Source organism: Arvicola amphibius, chromosome 7, assembly GCF_903992535.2.
Source record: "Arvicola amphibius chromosome 7, mArvAmp1.2, whole genome shotgun sequence".
Lineage (NCBI taxonomy): Eukaryota > Metazoa > Chordata > Mammalia > Rodentia > Cricetidae > Arvicola > Arvicola amphibius.
Window position 1 is genome coordinate 131,237,464 of NC_052053.1, and position 17,404 is coordinate 131,254,867.

The 17,404-nt window shown below is 43.9% G+C and overlaps 1 protein-coding gene across 1 annotated transcript in view; it reads left to right on the top strand.

Moving 5' to 3' along the window:
* Znf277 (zinc finger protein 277) overlaps nucleotides 1-11,470 on the top strand; it is a 94,689-nt gene extending 83,219 nt beyond the window's left edge. The window contains exons 8-12 of the mRNA XM_038336628.2: nucleotides 4,448-4,515; nucleotides 6,629-6,725; nucleotides 8,532-8,574; nucleotides 9,674-9,848; nucleotides 11,067-11,470. Of these exons, the coding sequence (XP_038192556.1) occupies nucleotides 4,448-4,515; nucleotides 6,629-6,725; nucleotides 8,532-8,574; nucleotides 9,674-9,848; nucleotides 11,067-11,253 (570 nt within the window). The 3' untranslated portion in view covers nucleotides 11,254-11,470. The remainder of the gene's footprint in view (nucleotides 1-4,447; nucleotides 4,516-6,628; nucleotides 6,726-8,531; nucleotides 8,575-9,673; nucleotides 9,849-11,066) is intronic.
* Nucleotides 11,471-17,404: the final 5,934 nt, after the last annotated feature.

Below are 17,404 nucleotides of genomic sequence, written 5' to 3' on the forward strand. Positions count from 1 at the left end.
TTCTTAGAAAATTAGGAAACAACCTCCTTCAAGACCAAGCAATACCACTGTATATATACTCCACGGACTTTCAAGTGCCTTCCAGACACCAGAAGACTGGGGAAGAAGGAAGCATTTTGCAGGCAGGGTGGTTGATTAGATCTCTACTCTCTACAGCCTACAGTTCAGAGGCTGGAATAGGAGGCTGGTGTGAGCACATTCAATGAGGATCGTCTCCAAAATCAGCACTTGACCTCTTCTGTAGGACATACGAGTACTCATCTATCATGGAGCTTCTTGCTCGCTTCAGACACCTCTGGCATCTCCAGAGCATCCCAGATATCCTGGCAAGATGCTCGCCGGTATCATCAGAGGTAGAAGAATAAGGACAAAGAAGCTGTTCTCAGCTCCCCTCCAAACGGAGCAAATGACAAGTGCTGTCTTCTTCCTGGGTGAGGTCCCTGCTCTGCTTAAGTTGCACCAGTTTTCCACTGTAACAGACTTGCAAACACATTGGCTTTCCTTCGCACAGTCTGGGTCATCTACCTCAAATCCTGCTTTGTTTCTTCATCAACTGGAGTCCGGTGAGGAGTGGTAATCGTTAAGAGACAAGATCTCCCTAGCTTCAGTCAGATACTCCAGCCTCAGGGCCAGCAAACTGCTTGACATCACTAGGCTCCAGCCATATGTTCTCAAGACACTCAGGCTTCAAGCCCAGAGTTTCCTAAAAGAAATTATTTCCATTGAATTTTATCATTTGGTCGGTTTTATTTTGTTTAACCTTAAAGTATATGAAGCCACAAAGGACAGATGTAGGTTCCTAGTCTGAAGAGTTTTGTTATTTCTTCACATTTATAGCTGTGTCTCTTCCTCTGTTGTGTATGTGAGAGAGAGAGACAGAGACAGTAAGACAAAGAGGGACAGAGAGATTGGGGGTCAAGCCAGATGGAGGGTCCTGTTTAAGGGAGCCCTTTTGCTTTTCCTCCATCCTCTCCTTGCCCACAGGCCATCTGATGCAGAGGTTTGACGGGGTGTTTTGAACATCTTTACAGACATGCCTTCCAAACTTTGTTTTTCTTGTGTTCTTAGCTTTCCTGACATGATTCATTAGCACAGTATCTTAATTAGAAAATCATGTGACATTTTTCCCGTGTTTTCCCCCTTTAGCTCTTGTCCCTAAGCAATTCCTACACTTGTAGGAAAGTGTAGATCACTGCCAAGTGCAAACTCCTTGTTTCCTAATATGCTAATGAGAATAGATTTTCCTCTTTGTCAAGTTTGGTAATTTTAAAAGTTGTATTATGAAGATAAATTGCTGCAGGTTCTAGTGAACACTCAGAAAGCTGCAACATTGTGCTTGAGTTACAAAGTCTGATAGCGGGAAAATCAGTTTTTCCTCTGCCTCCAAACGTTTGTTGATAAGCATCGTTTGCTCGTCTCCCTGGGGAGCATCACAGGTGGCCTCGCCTTGAATGCCTCGCAGCGATGAAAGTGTGGCCATAAATCCTAACCCAGAGACCAAGAGTGGCATGAAAATTTTAATGTATTACCAGAAATTCTTGCCGAGATCCTGTAAACAGTGTTGAAACGATTCTTGACGTCCTCAGTAAGGTTCAGACAGTTTATGATGACTCTACAGAGTACATTATAGAGTTCAGATTAGCTGTCTCTAATGACGGTACGGTGGACCTCGGCATGTCGGAGTTTGTGCATCGCTTAGCTGATAAATAATGACAGCTTCAAAACCTCTCATTAAGTTGGTGAGTGATAGATTTTTCTGCTCCCTCTAAAGCATAATGGTGCACATAGTTCTTTGCTTTAGCTAAATGAATACCTTTATTTTAGGGGGAAAGCATGTCCAAAACTGAGAAAATCTTGGTTACAGGATTCCAAAAGAAAACCATTGAATGAGAAGGATTACTGTGCTCAGAGCCGGCCAGGCTGCATAGCTGTACTCAGATCCAGCCAGGCCACGGAGCTGTGCTCAGAGCCGGCCAGGCTACATAGTTGTGTATAGAATTGGCCCTGCCAGATGCCTGTGCTCAGAGCAGGCCCAGATGGGCTTGATCAAACCCCATGTCAGCTCCTTGGAAAGATGTCCAATGGCAGGCCCTCATCAGCTTTGGTATACAGATTTGATTGAGAGAAGACAGGTCATAAAGAGGGAAAAACAGTTCAAAGGAGAAAATAGAAATGACTGGGCCGGAATAAACCATCCTAATGAACCTTCTGTGGGGCTTTGCTGACTCTCTGCCTTTCCACACAAAGGCCCCGAGAAGTGGAATCTATGCACTAACTGTAAAGGATAAGAGGATCTAATAGCTATTGAATAGCTAGCCATGCCCAGCGTGTGCTTGGTGGCTGCTGTTTAGATACCTCACAAAATCCTTTTAAAGTAATGTCTGCATTGGCCTCAACTTTTTCTTTTTTTCAGTTACAATAAAAAAAAAAGTTTGTAGTATTGACTGTGGGCAGAATCAGAAAATGTGACCAGGAACAGAGGCCATGTCTCCTTAGACATTCCAGGGGAGGAGATGAGTTGCATAGATATAAAAAGACACGCCCATACATGCAGCAGTGCTTGGGCTGCCTCTAGCACGTGGAGGAATATAAAGAGCCTCGGAGCTTGGGACATTACTTTATGGGTATTACTTTATTCCCATTGTTTGAGTTTCATATATCCGCATGATTAATTTCAGTCACTCTCACCCACACTCCATTCTCTCCTCACCTCCCCTCTCTCTCCCTTGCACACTTCCTTCTTCTGCCAAATCTCCTGCCCCTCCCTTTCCTGCCTTCCTGCTCTGCATGGCCAGTGAGTTTAGAGTTTCTTGCCTGAGGTTCTTCACTGGAGCAAGAGCAAGTCATCAGTGGCTACACCACTGAAGAAAATCCCAGCTCCCCCTCCAACTGCAGTTGTTTGCCAATAGTCCCTCAGAGGGGCCTCAGGGGCCCAACAACTGTGCGTGAGGAAATGTTGAGGTGCTCAATAGTGTGCTAGCCTTGTGCAGATAAGCCCAGCTCATTGAGTTCACGAATGTGGTGGCCAGGCCATGCCCAGAGACATCTTTTGTTATTGAAGGAGGTTTATTTTAGACAGACGAGTCAGAGGAAGACTGAATGGTTGTGTTCCAGCAGAGATGTGGAAGATCAGCGTTTCTGCAGAGCATTCGAGATTGAAGTAGATGCTGGAAGCAAGTGTTCTGTGTTGAGGGTGCAGCAGGAATATCAGCCTGGCTGGGACATCCTAAGGAAGAAAGGGAACAGTGGGAAATACAGAAGCAGAAGAAGCCAGGGCAGGGTGTGGAGGTACATAAACCATGGCAGGACCTCTGAATTGTGTTGTAACCATAATGGAGAGCCATGAGAGGGTTTCTGTGTCCAAAGAACTCTGCTTTAAGGAGATAACTGTGGCTGCTGTCTGAGGAAGAGACTACAGGAGAGCAAGAACGGAAGCAACCCATGCAAGCGTACCCAGCCACAGTCAAGGCAGCTGTGAATGCAACCCAGTACAAAAATCCTAAACTTCCTTAAAATGTTCTGAGATTGAGGGGTGGGGAGCAGTTTGTTGTTGCTGTGGTTTGGTTTGGTTTGGTTTGGTTTGGTTTGGTTTGGTTTGGTTTAGGGGATTTTTTTTTATGTGTGTGTAATGTGCATGAGGGCTCATGTGCACATGTATGCAGAGACCTGAAGTTAATGCTGCATGTCCTTCATTACTCTCCACCTTGTTTACTGAAGCAGTTTCTCCCTGAACCCAGGATTCACCAATTATAGCTAGACTTGCTAGCCAGCTGGCCCCAGGGGTCCCCTATCTGGGCTTCCCAAGCGCTGGGATTGCAGGCGATCATCATACCTCCCTGGCGTTGCTGTGGGTTCTGGGGATCCAAAGCCTGATTTTCACCCTTGTGCAGCAAGTGCGTTATCCCTGAGCCAATTCCTCGGCACCAAGTGCTGGCAGCGGTGGTGGTTAACGTTTTTGTGGGGGCTGGCAACTTGATGGTGTTGTTCTCAAGAGTGACGTCTGTGTATGGTGACGTCACTTCGCAGTGTCAAAGGCTAGGAGGCAATTTAGGGTCTTTCCCAGGTGCAGTGGTTTTCTTTTCAACAACAACAACAACAACAAAAATACAGATCCTCAAGTGATTCTAATGTATATCCAGGGTTGCCAACCAGTGGTTTAAATTTAAGAGAGTGAGGGGAGAAAATCATGATTAAAAAGCTATTGCTCTTTCTCTAAAAACAAACAAATATTTTTTACTGTTGTGGTTTTTAACATTTATTCTAGGATTTCCCCATCTCAATCGTGATAGTGAACTTTTCAAATAGACCTCACTGTGTTGCTTCGAAACCGTCTGAGTGAGTTTGTTTCAGTGATGCTGCTGCTGAAGTGCTGTGTGTAGCTTCTCACTGTTTTCAGTTTTCACCTCTTCTCCTTAATCCATCTCAACCCTCCGTTCTTCCCGCAAAGGAACTCGGGAAATCCTGGGAAGAGGTGCAGCTGGAAGATGACCGCGAGCTGCTGGACCTCCCGGAAGAGTAAGGCGTGGCATGCTGCTGCTGGTTAATCACATGTTGAAGAACATGTAGACACTTCTTTAATTTGGTCTATAATTATCATTCCAAAGAGGGAGGATATAAAGACAGTCTCTTGAGCCATGCTTTCTTTCATGAAATGAATGGCAAGATCTTTAAATTAACATAAACTTCACATAAAAATCACTAAAGGTATTTTTGAGAGACTTTGGTTTGGGTTTGTTTTTTACTTTCTGCTTTTTCATACAGAGAGCAGGACATAAAAACACAGTAATTAGGTCAGAACGCATATATATTGTCAGCATCTTAGACAGAAGCCTGCTGGAGATACACTAACAGTGAAGCCAGTGATCCGATTAAGGCTTTCCGATTTCTTCGTATTCTTTTCTACTGTACATAAAATATCATCAAAGGGAATTTGGATAAGGAGAGTGAATTCATACTTTGAGTGATATATGTACTAATACAGTGTTTGCCAGTTTACTACCTGATCCTTCCAGCCGTCCCTCTGTGCGGTAGTGAGGCCGTGCTGTGGACAGGTTAGACAGCGAGTCAGCGGTGGCACCGAATGAGACTTCACATTCCATGCATTCTGTGACAGATTTCCAGTTGTCTCTCTGCACCGCCCATCCGCAGCTCCCTCCTTAGCAATATAAACCTGCGCACCATTCCGGTGCAGTGTGCCACGCGAACGAAAGGCTCCCCCAGCCTGTCCTGCGGCTGGATGTGGCCATATAACTACACTGTGGCTACAGAGATCTGAGTACGTTAAAGTACACTGCGAGCCCAGCAGCCAGAGCTGCAGTATGCACGGCCCTCCTCGCTTCCCCCATCACTACAACTGTAAGTACCTAGTGAGAAGAAGAAGAGAAGGGTTCGTTTCGGCTAATGATTTCATTGTGGCCATCATGAAGCTGGGGCTTCATCACTGCTAATGGGGGTTAAAACCTAACTAACTATTCACATCTTCAGATGAGAAAGCAGAGGCCTTGGGCCACATCCTCTCCCTGCCTTTGTGCCCCTAAGTTGGCTAGCTAGGCCCCACATCTAAATGGTCCCATAACTCCCAAACAGCTTGACCAACGGGGTTGTGTGCTGCCCGCCGTGAGTGCTGGGAGCCAGACTCAAGTCGTCTGTAAAAGCAGGGCTTGCTCTTAACCCCTCAGCCATCTCTTCTGCCCAATATTTATTGGTTTTCCGTCCAAAATTGAGTTTTCAAAATAATAGCAGTGCTAGATTTCTAATGTTCCATAAGAAAATATTCCAATTTAAATGTGCATTTCCTTATCTTCACAATCTTCCTGACTGGCAGTTTTTCTGGTCAGAGATCTGGTTGGAGATTGGCTTATCTGTGTGTGTGCACTTGTTTGTGGGTGGTTATACCTGTGAGAGGCCTTAGTGGCCAGATGGGATAACTGGGTGGCCTCCTCTATTACTAGGGATATCTCTCCCTGAACCCAGGCCTTGTGTTTTCTGGACTAGACTGAAATCAAGCAAGCTCGGGTGCCCCTCCTGTCTATACCTTCCGCAAAGGTGGGGTTACAGGTGTATGTGAGAAACCTGTCTATTCCATGGGTCCTGGGACCCCAACTTTAGTCCACATGATTGTGAATCAAGCCCTCAGAGTCTGAACCATCTCTCCAGCCCATATGCCCTTTGGGTCATCATTCTATGACTATATGATGTAGCATTCGCCCCATTTAAATAATCTGCAATTCCTTGAAATACATGTGTAGCCTTCCCTCATGTGGAAGCCCAGTGCCAACATGTCGGCTCACATCACGTGCACTGAGTGCCTTTGGCCAGTGAGAGAGCATCCCATCTCTAGATAGGTGTCCTTTGTAATTAAGCTGCTTTGTCTGTGGAAAATTCCACACCAATCCCATTCTCCAATCACGGTTCAGAGAGTGCAGATGAGAAAGTGGGGCGGTGCCTACTCGCTCTTTCCAGTCACCTCTTGATGTGCTTGGAATTTCAGCCACTGCCTCTGAAGGTCATGACCGCGTGTGGCAGTCTTTACCAAAGTGTCAGACTCAGGGACACCAGCACAACTCCTGTGCAGTGCACCCTCCTGTGGAAAAGATCACCATATTTTCTGTCTCTGTTTTTAACCCAGTGACTGGTCTGACTGGAAAGAATACCCTGTCTGCGCTGTCTGTCTATTTTGTGAAGAGCAAGAAGAAACGGTAGATCAATTGTGCGTGCACATGGAGGTGAGATGCTTTTGTCTCCTTGATTTTGTTTCATTCTGACAGTGTGAAGGTGCTCGCTGGACCCTCATTTACTCAGTGTGATGGTTTATATTGATTGTCAAGTTGACAGGACCTAGGCGCCCCTAACAGGAGCCTCCAGGCATGCTTGAGGGCCTTTCTTGCTTAGGTCCACTTTGGGAGCACACCTACCCTAACTGTGGACATCTCCACGCTCTGGGGACTGGGTCCCAGATTCGGGAGACAAGAGAACTGAGCAGCAGTGTGTGTCAGCTTCTGCCTCATCCTTTCTCCCTGAAGGTTTACTGTTTTGTTTTTGTCAAGGCATGTTAATGTTGCCATGGAGACAGGCAGGACACTAAAGCACACATCCTCCAGTCATATTCCATTCCTGAAAGTGCCCTGGAGAGACAGCAGGCACAGGCCGGGTTCATCCAAGAGCACAAGCATGGGGCAGTACCAGAATGAGCAGGGGACCACTGACTTAGGTTGTCGCAGGCCTCTGCTCCCACCTTCGAGGTGCTCACCTGGTAATTCTAGCTAAGAGGTTGAGAACTGCACATGCAATTGCAATACCCAAATATAGTGGCTTCTGGGGATTTTTTTTTCTGGCTTTCTTTGCTGTTGAGTAAGATAGAAAGAACAAAGGACTTGCTACTCACAAATGTCAAGAGTGGAACTGGATATAATTTGGGTTTAGAGCCACTTTGGGAACCAGAAATTAGAAAGAAACCTAGGCACATTCCTGTTCTGTTTGCCCTCTGGGTATCATGTTTATATGAAGGTGAAGCTTGACACTAGTACTTTGAACCTTATTACCTCAGTGTACCCCCAAGATACTCCCTGAATGTGACTGTGACCCTTAGCTGAATTCTGGGGTGAAGAAAGAGTATATAATGATGCATGACAGTGTTACAACTCGGGACTAATAATAACAGGGTACCTCTGAGGAGTTCTCACGTTCTCTCCCTGCCTTCTCAGCTCACTCTCTATGGTTGACACCTCTTCTTCACTCTACATGATGCCTCCTTATTTAGAAACACAGTGCTTAGTTGAGCAAAACTAGGACCTGGACAAATCTAGAAAGAGGAATGTTTGTCTATAATAAGTTAGGAGTTATTATAGTTATACCACTAGGGTAGAGATATGTAGAGCTATAGATAGCTCACCATGTAGGAGTGACCTCTTTGGTATTCCCATAGATGTCATTGATCCTGTTCAGTCACCCTTGGTGGTAGCATGTCGTGAATGCCTGAGCGTCCTGCACCCAGCGGCCCTGCACCGTATGCTGTCACAGTGAACTAGGTTTTCTTTCTGTGAGCTTGTAGTTTGAGCATTTACACACACAGCTGGAGAACGGGGACAAGTGGCAGTCCTAAGGAAGCATGGTTGGTGACAAGAGGGAAGTGACATTACAAACGGAAGCTGGCACGCGTGAAACATCACCTGCCTTTGGTTCTCAAGACCTGATTCTGGAATCCTGGTCCAGATGCCCTGTGTACACCAGCACACCTTAGCACACACTTTCATCAGCCTAGCTATTTCAGACCTGGTAAACTAAAAGCCACATCAATAAGCTGTAACTAATTAGAATGTTTAACTGATTTGTGTGACGTCTGTGGATTGCACTTTAGAGAACTGCTGACCACGAAGGGAAGCAGTGAAAATCAGAAGATTGCTAAAGCAGATGATGATGAACTCAGACAACTCCTAACAAACTCAAGCCCCTGTGAATCAGATGTCTGTTTATAACTTCAGCCAGGAAGATTAAATAATTCATATGCTTACAAATATATTCCTCTTTTTTAGGACACACATGGGTTTGATCTCCTCAGAATAAAGTCAGAGCTCGGTAAGTTGGGTTGAGAAGTTTTCCGTGATGCTGGGCTCTTGTGAACTGTCCTGTGAATGGCGCCCGTGTACTGTCGGAATGTCTGTCTCCGTGCAGGCACTGGTACGAGAACTCGCTAAAACAATTGTAATCTCCAAAGATTTGTTTTTAATTTCACATACTGTCTTCTGCTCTCCCACATATATGGGTGCTTTAATAAAATACAAGAAGAGGCTAGGAGGAAGAGCCTGGATTGTTTGGGGCTTGGGATTTTAATTATGATTTATTTGATTTGTTTCTCAGCCAGGGCTTCATTCACTATGCTGCTCTGGCTGGCCTGGAATCTGCCATGTAAATCGGGGCTGGATTCAAACACAAATCAAAGGTGTGCACTACCACGCCGGATAAGAGCTCAGCTCCTGAAAGTCGGCCTACGGCAGTGTCCCGACCCCAGCACTTACCGATTATATGACTCGAGACCTCAGGGCAGGAAATACAGAACCATGTGCACAAAAAATATGCACTGCAGTGCTTAGCAGAATAGCTACCATTAGTGGGTACAGATGTGACCAATTATATTGCTCTCGGGGTGACTGCTGTGGAAGGATTAGATGTTGAGACATAAATTGCGCATTTCCTACTGGACCTAATATATCCAGCACACTGGCTACTTTGCTGAGCTCCCGGACATGTGCCTTTGTGTTGCCGCTCCTGTAGATATGCATGTGTGTTATGAAGACAGTTGGCTCCATGCCTCCGCCACTTCCCAGCTGCAAGATCATGAACGGGTTCCTAACGAGTAATGATTCCGCCTATGTGGTGATGGTTTGGAAGTTCAAATGTATTAAGACATGGAACGTGGTTAGCTTAGGGCACAGCATCTAAGTCCTACATTGGTTAATTAGGATAGTATCTCCTATAAGAATTGTAGCAACAGATTTGTTATGTACTCATTATAAAAATAGTAAACATTATGGAATGTATGGCTTTCAATACATCACATAATATCCCGTGGATATTTAAGCTTTCATGTATCAATTTAAAATAAATTTAGTTTTTTAAAGGAAATAAGTTAATGACAGTGCAGAGATAATGCTGAAGGTTGTCTAATGATTTTCAGGATTAAATTTCTATCAGCAAGTGAAGCTGGTCAACTTCATCCGAAGGCAAGTTCACCAGTGCAGATGCTACGGTTGCCATGTGAAGTTCAGATCCAAGACAGAGTTGAGGACCCACATGGAGGAAGCTAAGCACGCCTCCCTACTCCCTGACAGGAAGACGTGGGACCAACTGGAGTAAGTCTTGCTGAGCTGGACGCGGCCCTGTGCCCTGTCCTTCTGGTTGTGTCCTTTACCTAACTTCCTTAAACTCAGAAACACGTGTGAAACCACCTGGAAGGTATGAGTTTGTAAAGTTTATATAACTTAGAAAGACATGACTATTATTCTGTAACTTAGTTGGGTAGTCATGTATAGCTATAGTTCGGTATCGAAGTAGATACAGACTTTTAAATTATATTTTATTAGCAAAATATTCCGAGCACCTTTCCCTATCTGATGCTCATCTGTCCGTCTTTTTTAATGACTGCCAGATATCCCATTGAATAGTATATTCTAACTTGTTAGGTTGTTTCTTACCTTTTGCTATTTATTATAAGTAATAATAAAATAAATAATTGTATGCCTGTATTTGTGCACTTACCTAATTATACGATTTAGATAAAAATTGCTATGTCAATGACATGTACATCATGGAGCTTCTGGTGTACATATTCCATATTGGTTGGCACTTTAAAAACAGTACACATTTCTTCTTTGATATGAACCTATTGAAATACGTTCTGTCAAATTTCCCAAGTCTAACCCTTCTGTGATTATTCTCACATCATTCTTAACATCAGCAGAGGGAGTGGGATGCTAGCTGCCTAAATATTTCAGCATCCTCAGAGGATATTAAACTAGGCCTCCATAGAACTCTGGCCAAATCACCATAGTTTTCCTTGTTTGGAAAACCTCCAGTTTATGAGGGCCAGAGTCAGCCGTCTGTTGAACTGGCACCCTGTTCTTCATTCTTACACAGACTAATGATGAAGGAACCAGTCATCATTATACTTTTGTTGGGTGTTTAAAAAGTTTACTTTGGGGGAAAAATAGCCATTTTGAGTTTAGTTAGCATTTGGGAAGGAGCCGGGACTTTGAGGAAATGAATGGGGTTGCTGTTCTTAGCTGTAACAGAGCGGCCTGGTCCTGCAGCAGGTTGCCTGCACTGATAGCGGCCCTTCCCATGATAGACAACTGAGCTGAGTGGCCGCTAGCAAGGCCGGAGCCCATCAGGCTCAGGTCACACAGGAGGGGTCGGGGAAAGCAGCGGGGCTGTCTCCCTGCACCGCGTTTGCTGCTGTGAAAGTGTCAGTAAGGGGACGTGCCAAAGCTGTCACGGTGTGCACTCAGCACTTAGACACCTTCTGGGAACTTTGCTCATTGGTTATTCGGTGTGTCTCTGGTTGCTTCCAGATATTATTTCCCCACCTACGAGAATGACACTCTTCTGTGTACACTGTCTGACAGTGAAAGTGACCTCACTGCTCAAGAGCGTGAAGAAAATGTCCCTGTCATCAGTGAAGATACATCCAAGCTGCGCGCTTTGAAACGGAGCAGTGTTCTGAACCAGCTGCTCCTCCAGGAATGCCTGGAGAACTAGAGACTCTGCTGCAGACTCAGGTTGTGTGCTTGTCTCCTGGAGAACTAGAGACTCTGCTGCAGACTCGGGTTGTGTGCTTTTCTCCTGGGGCAGCTGGGAAAGAAGAGCTCAGATCTGATTACCAACCAAGCCCCTCTCATTGGTGAAATCATGCTTGACTTAATGAAACTTTCCTCAAGAAGTAAAGAGCAAAAATAAAATGTGGCATTTTTTTTTATTTGGACTGGAAATTTTTATTATGGTTATCTTAAATGATTTTGTTTCTAAACTCGTGATTATCTACAGTAAGGAAATCACGAAAGTCACAGACATTCAGATGTATAGCCCTAACTCTAACCAGCTGTTCTAGTCTTCCCACAGGCCTCTCTCACCTAACAAGTCACACATTTCATATGATTTCTGTACTAAATTGGTAACTTATGGGTGTAATGATTCAAAGAAGACCCACAGAAGCAAAGGAAGATGGTCAGAGAAATGAACAATGCACAGATTAGACCATTGAGAAATAATGCAAACCAATTGGATTACTATGTTACTTTTTTCCTCAGTTACAACCCCACAGAAATGGACACAGTGTAATAAAGCTAACTCTTCTCCAAAACTTATATGTACTTGTGTATGTGTGCTCCCTACTACGTGTTCTAACGGCAATAGTAACAATGATAGGCACCATTGTCCAGGAACGTAATTACAGTGGTATTACAACACCTGGTAAAGTTAAAGGGAACTTTTCGTTTTTAGTTTTCCCAGGTAGTCTCAACGATGCTTTCTCATAATAGTACCAGCTGTGAGACAGGCAATATGACCTCCACTAGATGTACTCAGAGATGGCTGAGCATCTCTGGCTGCTCTTCCAGGGGACCCAGGTTCAATTCCCAGCACTCACAGTTGTCTGTAACTCAAGATTCCCTGGAGCCTGACACCCTCAAGCCAATGCACATAAAACTTAAAAAGTTATTTTTAAAAATGTACTCAGTAAAACAAAAATCACTTTTGTGGATTTCTATAAGAAATGAATAGCCTAGATAGCCAAATAAAATAAAGAAAAACCAGTCAAACCTAAATTAAATGGCTGTCTGCAAAATAATTGATCTTTACTCTTACAAAATTGCCAAGTTCATAAGAAACAGAAGCTAAAATACCATTCCTCACTAAAGATGGCTAAAGATAAGGTGATGGGTAGATTGGATGCAGGGACAGGAAATGGACGTCTTCTCTTCCATGAAGGACAGTGGGACCACTGGAATCTTTGACAGGTGCTGCAAACAACAGTTTTTGCTTTAGTTACTTTCCTTGCTGTGTCCAAAGAAATGGGCAAGAAATGACTTAAGGAAAAAGGATTACTTGGGCTCACCATTCTGGGCTGACCTTAAAATAAAAATCTACGTAACAGCTGTTTGTACAGGAGACAACCAGAGGAAATGCCCATTTGGGGGTACCCATTTAGGGGGTGGATACCTGGGAAAAGGAAGAGATTACTGCTTTGGGAACTGACGCTCAACCTCACTGAGGACCTGAGAGAACCAAAGAGCAGAAGAGTACTACCACCCACTCTCTGATCCTGAGCCCAGGAGTACGGTGTCCCCAGCAGCTCTAGTGGGCCTTACACATGGTCTAATGTGGAGGTTGTAGAAAGTCCCCTTACAGACAGGAAGCTGTAATGAAAGAAAATGATGTGTAGGACAAGATTTCACCACAAATATTGCATGCCTCAGAGAAAAGCTCAGCCCCTTCATCCTCTTCATATTACCTCACTTCTCAGCTTGGAACACAGGATTGTGAGACACCTAACTAGGGATTCTATATGTTCACCCACACACACACACGTATGTGTTTGTGTGTACTTGCACATGTGTGCATGTACATGTACATACACATGTATGTGGGTGGGTGCGCCCACAGGAGCCAGAGAAGAGCATCAGGTGTCTCTATCACCCCCCACCATACTGCCTTGAGGCAGGGTCTCTCACTGAATCTAGAGCTGACTGACAGCCAGTAAAGCCCTGTGTCCTTGTGTGTCCTTGTGGCCTCCACGTCTACACAGTGCTGGGATTTCACACGGGTGTTGGGATTCGGATTCGGGCCCGCAAACCAGCCTAGCAAGCCCTCTGATCCATTAAGCCCTCTCTCTTCGGCTCTAAACTGAAATTCTTAACATGATCAAAGATAAAATTAAATAGATGAAAACTTTCTCAAAAGAAAAAGGTACCAAAAAATGAATAATATATGGGAATTTAAAATGAGACTCAACCAAGACCTGAAAATTTTATTTTATTTTTTGGTTTTTCGAGACAGGGTTTCTCTGTGTAGCTTTGGAGTCTGTCCTGGCACTAGTTCTTGTAGACCAGGCTAGCCTCAAACCTGAGAATTTTAAATGAATGAAAGAAAGCAAATTTTAAAATTTATTTTGATTTTACATGTATTGGTGTTTTGCCATGGGTGTTCTGTCCCATAGGCCCAGAGTTACAGACACTTGTAAGCTGCCATATGGGTGCTAGGAAGAAAATGGAACTTAAAATATAAACTTTTTTATTGATTTTCATTGAGCTCTACATTTTTCCCGCTCCCCTCACTGACTCTCCCTTCCCTTTAACCCTCTCCTATGGTCCCCACGCTCCCAATTTACTCAGGAGATCTTGTCTTTTTCTACTTCCCATGTAGATTAGATCCATGTATGTCTCTCTTAGGGTCCTCATTGTTGTCTATGTTCTCTGGGATTGTGGTTTGTAGGCTGGTTTTCTTTGCTTTATGTTTTAAAACCACTTATGTTTGAGTGCATATTATAATTGTATTTCTGGGTCTGGGTTACCTCACTCAATATGATGAAAAGCAAAATTTTTAATGTAACTGCTTTGTTGATTTTTTTTATACAGAATTAACATACCAGTCCACTTCCATCAAAGGCATTGAATAGAAGCAATTGTTGCTTAAACTGCAAAAATAGACACCTAATATCCTAGAAGCTTAATTCAACTCTTTCAGTGAGCTAGATAGCTAGAAAATTAACCATGGGCTTCTGTTGAACTTTTATACCTATAATTAATATTTTGAAAAACTAAAACATGCTCAGTCCCTGATTTTGGTAATTTGTAAAATAGAATGTAATGGCAAGCCTGTTAATTCAATCTAAAAACATTCACAGAGTTTGTCATTTCAGAGTGGTCTAAAACATGTGAAACTGTGTCCTCTGAGGTATTTAGAATTAGACTGGAGAAAAGAAAGAGTTTTGAAAATATTCTCAATCGATTAATTTGGATGCAGAGTGAGTAGATAAAACTATCTTCATCTGGAAAAAATAAAAAGAGCAGCCAGTGTGCTGTGTGATGGATGAAGGAAAGCTCCTCAGTTTCCTCGAGAATCCACCACTCTGACTCCCAGTGTGGCTGTACTAGTTTGCACTCCCGCCAGCAGTGGAGGAGTGTTCTTCTTACTCCAAGTCCTCTCCAGCACGAGCCGTCACTTGTGTTTTTGATCTTAGCCATTCTGACAGGTGTAAGATGGAATCCCAGAGTCATTTTGATTTGCATTTCCCTGATGGCTAGGAATATCTCCTTAAGTGTTTCTTAGTTATTTGACATTGTGTTGAAAAGTCTGTTTAGATCTGTAACCCATTTTTTAATTGGATTATTTGGTTTGTTGATGTCTAGTTTATTGAATTCTTCATATATTTTGGAGATCATCCGTCTGTCAGATGTGGAGTTGGTGAAGATCTTTTCCCATTCTGTAGGCTGTTATTTTGTTTTGTTGGTGCTGTCCTCTGCCCTACAGAAACTTTTGAATTTCATGAGGTCCTATTTATTAATTATTGATCTTAGTGCCTGTGCTACTGGTATTCTGTTCAGGAAGTTGTCTCCTGTCCCAATGCATCCAAGATTATTTACCACTTTCTCTTCTCTGAAGTTCAGTATAGCTGAGCTTGAATTTGAGTTTGTGCAGGGCGATAGATATGGATTAACTTGCATTCTTCTACATGACATCCAGTTAGACAAACACCATTTGTTGAAGTTGTTTTCTCTTTTTCCATTGTATAATTCTGGCTTCTTTATTAACAACTATAGCAGTCCATAGAGTGATGTTTGAGGGCGTCTGGAGAGCTAATGAATCTAGGGGAGTCGATTATGATGGACGTTTGGCAATCGTTTGGACAGAGTTAAAAGAGAGATGAGATTTATGGGGAATGGGTGATCATGATAGGACAGGAAGTGGGGGGTGAGGATGAATAGTGATAACGGAGGAGTCAGTCTGATGTGGCCATCTGACAGGAAGGAGCTTCCATCCCTATAAAAAATGTAGGTAAAAGTTAAAGGACCCTCTTGTTTATGAGAGGGATGGGGGAGGAGATGTTTAAGAGTTTTTTTTTTTTTGACAGGAATGTAGAGTATTTGGAGAATGTTAGAGTATTTGGAAATGAATAAATATAGAGGGTTTGAGGGGAGGACAGGTAAGAAATGCATGTGATGGGTTTTCAATAAGAGACGTTTGGAGGCTTAGAATCCGAGACAGTGGAAGGGATTCGGGAGCTGAGGGAGATGTTGGTAGGAATAGATTGTTAGGAGGGACCTGTAGGCCCATATTTCTATATGATAGGCAACCAAGCTATCAAGCCATAGGCCACACCTGAGAAGAGTCACATAAACTTCCAGACAGGCTGTCACTAACCTAACAAAAAGTCAGGGTGTTTTGCTCCTTTGTAATTTGGAGGATGCCTTATAGAGATGCTGATTCAAGCCTATGTGACAGCTAGCATACAGAGCAGACAGGTAGTTGTGTACGTGAAGAAAAGCCATTCACCTGGTTACCTAGGAGACAGAATGCTAATGTATTTTCCCTAAGTTAATTTTTGGTATAAAGACTGTTTGGAGAATAAACGAGAATAAACGAGAGGAATTCTTCAGGATGTACACTCAGGACTTCATGAGGGACACTAAAAATCTCCTTCCCGATGAAGCCACGTGAATCTTGTCTCCTCCACGCTGGTCCAGAGAGAGACAGTTTATGTTGGGGTCTGGTAGAGAAATAATTGAGGGTCTGGGCTAGCACCGGACCCCAGCAGGGACCCCAGAATTGATTAAATTGAGAGGTGAACTGACCGGGATGTAGAAATCTCAGATCCTTACCCAGTGCTGTGTCTGCCTATGTGCCACAACACTTCCTGCCATGAAACTTCTGAAACTGTAAGCAAGCCCTCAGTTAAATGTTTTCTTAGAGTTGACGTGGTCATATATCTCTTTACAGCAACAGAACTGAGTAAGACGGAGGGCCTCAGGGTAGGAGGAGGAAGCTGGACAGTTGCTAGAACATGCCTCTAGTGCAGCAGGTTTAAAATCTAACTAACTAATTTGGTCCTGACTATCCTGTGCGTGCGTGTGTGTGCATGTGCGTGTGCATGTGCGTGCGTGCGTGCGTGCGTGCGTGTGTGTGTGTGTGTGTGTGTGTGTGTGTAGAGGCCAGAGCCTAACCTCGGTGTCACTTCCTGGAGAAAGTTTAAGGAAGAGACCTGGACATCACCAAATCTTCAAATCCTCCTCCACCTTTCAAGTGATGGTCTGCCTGTACTCTCTGGCTCCTGAAATCTTCCCTCAGCTTCTTTATGGCCTTTCTGGTCGCTCTCACTTCCCTTGCTCCTTGCACACCACTGCACCCATTTCCAGAATGTACTTTTCTCTGTCGCCTACAGAAAAGGGACATCCATTTTTATTTCACGGGGTTTGTCTCATAGAGAAGAGCCACCAGAATTCTTAGAAATGAAAATCTTCTCCTAACATTTAGCCTATCATTTCCTCTCAGAAGGCAGAGTGGGAAAGGACCACATGCAATATTTATTGACCTTCCTCTTTTTACTGTTCACTGGGTCGTGAATTTGAAACTGCCCCAGCTGGAAACACTTTAACATAGTAATACACAGTAGACTGGGCCAGCTGATACATGAAGAAACAGCTCTGCTTGGCAGGTATCCTGTGGCTCTGGCATCTCCAACATGTTGGAGGTCTCGGAGGCAAACCAGGCTTCCCTTTCATAGCTTCACACAATGGCCTCCCTGGGCCTCCATGAAAGAGACCATGGCCAGATGACTCTCGTAGAAGAAAGCATTTAATTGGGGCTCGCTTGTGGGTGCCATTCTCAAACCACCACACCCTCATTGAGTGTAGGT